Source organism: Haplochromis burtoni, unplaced genomic scaffold, assembly GCF_018398535.1.
Source record: "Haplochromis burtoni strain Fernald_Lab_line unplaced genomic scaffold, NCSU_Asbu1 Contig_147, whole genome shotgun sequence".
NCBI classification, from domain to species: Eukaryota; Metazoa; Chordata; class Actinopteri; order Cichliformes; family Cichlidae; genus Haplochromis; species Haplochromis burtoni.
Window position 1 is genome coordinate 130807 of NW_024582508.1, and position 4703 is coordinate 135509.

The window sequence follows — 4703 nt, forward strand, 5'->3', positions numbered from 1 at the left end:
AAAACGCTGCGGTAAAGTCTTCTGCAGAATTCAGATTTTTGCTTTCGACAGGCCGCATCGGGGGGTTTTTTCATCGAAGACCGAAGATTCAAAGAGGATTTCTTTAAGGAACAGGATGATGTGGACGGTGGGACTTCAGGCGGTTGCCATCTGTGTTTTCCTGCAGGTTAGTAATGTAAACTTATCATACATGTGAATTTTTATATAGTGTGTGAGATGTAAATTATATACAAAGCAGCTCTGAATGTGTGGAGGGAAACATACTCTAACTGAGAGAGGTCAAAAATGATTTACATGTTTTAAAAAGAATAGTTTGTTTTGGGGTTGCTTCTGCTCGTCAGCTTTCATTTGCACTTGATTTATTTCTTTTGTCTGTGGTGCTCAGTGTTATCACTGTATTCTGATATAGTTCAAATCTTTGAGAGGACTCTGAAATTATTCAGATATTAGCGGTAAATTTCTCACAGTAGGAGAATGATACAATTTAGAGTCTAATTTTTGCCATTAAAACAAACATAAAGTCCTTAACAACTACAAAAAAGAATAAATACTTGATAAATACTTAAAGTTTTGAGAAATCCTACTATTATAGATCCAGAATAATAACAAAAAAATAACATCAATGATAACAATAAAAGCAAAACAATAAGAAGAAGTAAAATAAATGATTTCAAAAACAACAAAGCGACACAGACATGTATTATGATAACTCATGTGTGGTATGAAAGAGCTTCTGTATCTGTGTTTGTGGAAGCTGACTGATTCACTCTGATGACTGACTGCTTCGACTATATTTCTATGCAACTTCCAGGTGCCGGGCTGTTTCCCATCATGCCTCATAAAGGGCTCTGTAGCATACTGTGGTTTCCAGAACCTCCGCTCGGTTCCTCCTCTCCCTCCTGACATCACCCATTTGTACCTGGAGATGAACCACATCAGTGAGATCAACTCCACCTCCCTGTCAGGCCTCGAGGAGCTGCAGGTGCTGGACCTCGGACGACAGCATGCACAGCTTGTGATCAGGAACCACGCCTTCAGCAGACAAAAACATCTGAGGAGGCTTTCACTCGACTTTAACGTCGGGCTTCAGCTGGAGCTGCAGGCCTTTGATGGGTTGGCAAGTCTACAGATTCTCAACCTGGATTACTGCTCACTTAAAGAATCTATACTTAGGGACAAATATCTAGAACCGCTGCTGTCCCTACAAACTCTGAGCCTCTTTGGTAACGACATAAAAAGACTCCAGCCTTCTCCCTTCTTTGTCAACATGACTCATTTGAAAGACCTAAATCTCAAGCTGAACAAAATTGATAAAATTTGTGAGTCTGATCTTGCTGCCTTTCAGGGAAAAACCTTCACAGTTCTGAACTTAAACTCAGTGTACCTGAGAGAGATGTCCAGCGGTAAGTTTGACTGGAACAAATGTGGGAATCCTTTCAGAGATCTGACCTTTCAGACACTCGATTTGTCAAGCAACGGGTTTGGTGTGGGCCAGTGCACGCAGTTCTTCAAAGCCATCGAGGGGACAAAAATCTCCCATCTGAAAATGTCAGGGCACATGGGCAGAGGATTTTCATTCAACAATCTTCCTGATCCAGATCGCAGCACATTTGAAGGCTTGCACAACAGTTCAGTCCTCTCTTTGGATCTGTCTAAAAGCAGAATATTTGCATTGCAACAAGGGGTGTTTAGTTCACTGAAAGAAGTCACAATCATTGATATATCCCAAAACAAAGTGAATCAAATACACAGAAATGCCTTTGAAGGTCTTCAGGATCATTTAAAAGTGCTCAACCTGTCACACAACCTGCTTGGGGAAATCTATTCTTACACATTTGCTTCTCTGACAAACCTCCAGGTATTAGATTTGTCTCATAATCACATTGGTGCACTGGGTTATCAGTCATTTAGTCGACTTCCCAACCTGAAATTATTATATCTAACAGGAAACTCTCTGAGAGATTTAGGCTTCCCTGCTCCTCTACCAAGTTTAGATTTTCTTTTACTAAATGACAACAAGTTGGCACCCTCATCAGTGAGCAGCATCTCTCAGTTTGCCAGTAACCTCATGCATCTAGACCTTCAGGACAACAGATTAACAGACTTGGAGGATGTCTCCACCATTTTGACCGGTTTAAAACGGCTGAGGCATCTCTTTTATGGAGGAAACAGAATCAGGAGTTGCTCCTTCAGCAGACGAGTCGGTCTGAATAATCTCACAGTTCTTGATCTTCACAGCAGCTCCCTGCAGTCTGTTTGGGCTCAGGGTAAATGTCTCAATCTGTTTGACAATTTTGGGCATGTTGCTGGTCTCAATTTGAGCTTCAATGCGCTGCAGTCACTCCCTCAAGGTGTTTTCAAGGGCCTCACTTCAGTAAGAGAGATGGACTTCTCGTACAACGCCTTAACATATATCCAGCCTGACATATTTCCAACAAGTCTAAAAGCACTCTACCTTTCCAACAACTTCATAGCCTCGCCTAACCCTGCCACTTTCCGCTCTCTGAGCTTCCTCGACCTCCGGATGAACCGATTCCACTGCAACGCTGATCTGAAGAGCTTCCTGACTTGGTTGAATGAGACCAACGTGACGCTGCTGAGTCCTGTTGAAGAGCTCAGATGTGAATTTCCTGCTAGTGTCTATAATGTTCCTCTGATAGAGTTTTCTGCTATGGTCTCACAGCAGTGAAAGCAGCTAAAAAAGAGCAGAAATGTATTTCTCAGCTGAAAAATCATGATGAAATAATCGCTGGAGGAGTGTACCAGTGTCATGTATCATTGATTAAAGTTGTGCATGTGATCTGAATTTGAAACCAACCCAGATGTAATAAAAAAAAAAAAATCCAGTTAAAGCTATGGTCTCTTCTCATGAAAAGCTGGGGGTGAATTCAGGATGTTTAAAAATTCAGGGGCCATTAAGGGGCCGCATAATATTGTGGCATGTTACTTACTTTTTGTTGAGCAAAAGTCCAGACAAGCTCAGTACTGCAATTTTAAGTCTTGTTCTTTTAGCTGCTTCCTTTAGGGGTCGCTGCAGCAGATCACCTGCCAACATCTCGCCCTATGGTCTTCATGCCTTTTGCCTGGAGGTCCATCTTCACCAGTCGTCGTCCAGCATATCCTCCATTCCTCGTCGGCACACGTCCAGAGCATGTCAACCTTACTTCTCTAACTTTGTGTGCAAACTGCTCAACCTGAGCTTTCCTTCTGAAGTACTCATTTCTAAACCTTCCACAAAAGCGATGCATGTTATTCTATGATATCAACAGCAGATGGAGCTCCAGAACAATCACTTGCTGTCCTGTCCAGGACCCCTGTGGATGCTGGAAGAGGCTCTACTTAACTTAAACAAGAAGAGGATCCATATAGGAGACAAACATATGGATGAACATTCTCCATTAGATTCAGGCTGATTTGAAGCTGCCAGAAATTCAGGGGGTTTTAACCAGATTCATCCACAACAGCACCCTATGTAGAGGTCGAGGCAAATTAAGTAGTCCATGCAAAATCTGATAGGGGTCAGGGAACGATTAAAGGGGTATGAAGTGAATCCTTTAAAAAGAAAAAAGAAAAGAAAAACAAGCACAAATTTGAGGGAAGAGAGAAAAGACTAATTGCACTTGCTGATCTATTAAACCTTTTTCAGACTGACTCGATCACACAGATATCTGCAAGTACACATTGAACATCATCCAGTAAAACTACAAAACTAATCCCAGTTACAAATATGGAGGTAAACATATTTAACATTAATTAGTTGCTTTAAATATTTTGTTTATTAGTCAAGAGCCAACATGTTAGTACTAAATATGTACTTAAGGACATGACGAGGCTGACGATATTCAAAGTTTTTGCACAATCACCTTTTTCCAAACATTTCTTTTCTGAAACTAAACACCACCTGTGGAAAATGAAGGGGAGTTTAAAGGTACATCCCATACTGCAATGTTGTCTCTCCCTGTTGTCTTAATCAGTTTCCTCTTCTCCAATTAATGGCACAGTAACTTAAGACGAGTAAAAATAGAACAAACTTAAACTTTTTAAAAGAAATGTAGACATAATGTGACTTACTGCCACAAAAGGCACAGTGTGTTGTAGCACTGCAACATCTGCTTGGGTGAATCATTTACAGTTTATTCAAATCGACGTCATATTTTGCATGCATGTTGGTGAAGCTGTAAATTTGCACATCAATCGAACGTGCTATCATTGAAAGTGTAATACCGGCTCACTTATAAGCACTTTATAACCCAACAAAGACTGCAAGAGTATTTGTTTCTTGCATGTATTTTACTTTAGGTAGAGATTTTATGTAGCGGTTTTAGAGCTCAAAAGGAGCTGTGTGTCCTTCAAGTAAGTTCAGAAATTTTATGATAAGGCGGCTGGTTTCACTGGCATCTTACAGCAGAGCCAGCCTCAGTTTGGTCATTAACTTCCTAGCTTTTCAGTACAGTATGGTCACCTCTAAAACAACACCAGCAGGTCTTTTCGCTGGTGGGATTTCTTGCACCATTGCAACAGTCAAACGTTTGATTAGTTAGATATAAACATTGAAGCTGCTTCCAGCTTGTTGCTTTAAATATTCACTCTGGTGTGATTATATAACATATAAATTCAACTGATAACCGCTGTGGAAAATAAGTAGGGAAAGAAGTCAACAACAACAATAATGTTCATTTGATTCATTTGTAATTAACGTGTTT

General features: G+C 40.5%; 1 protein-coding gene across 1 annotated transcript in view; it reads left to right on the top strand.

Annotated features, from left to right (window-relative positions):
• The window catches only part of LOC102296605 (toll-like receptor 5), a 13714-nt gene continuing 9011 nt past the window's right edge, over nt 1-4703 (top strand). The window contains exons 1-2 of the mRNA XM_005931574.2: nt 1-166; nt 812-1598. Of these exons, the coding sequence (XP_005931636.1) occupies nt 116-166; nt 812-1598 (838 nt within the window). The 5' untranslated portion in view covers nt 1-115. The remainder of the gene's footprint in view (nt 167-811; nt 1599-4703) is intronic.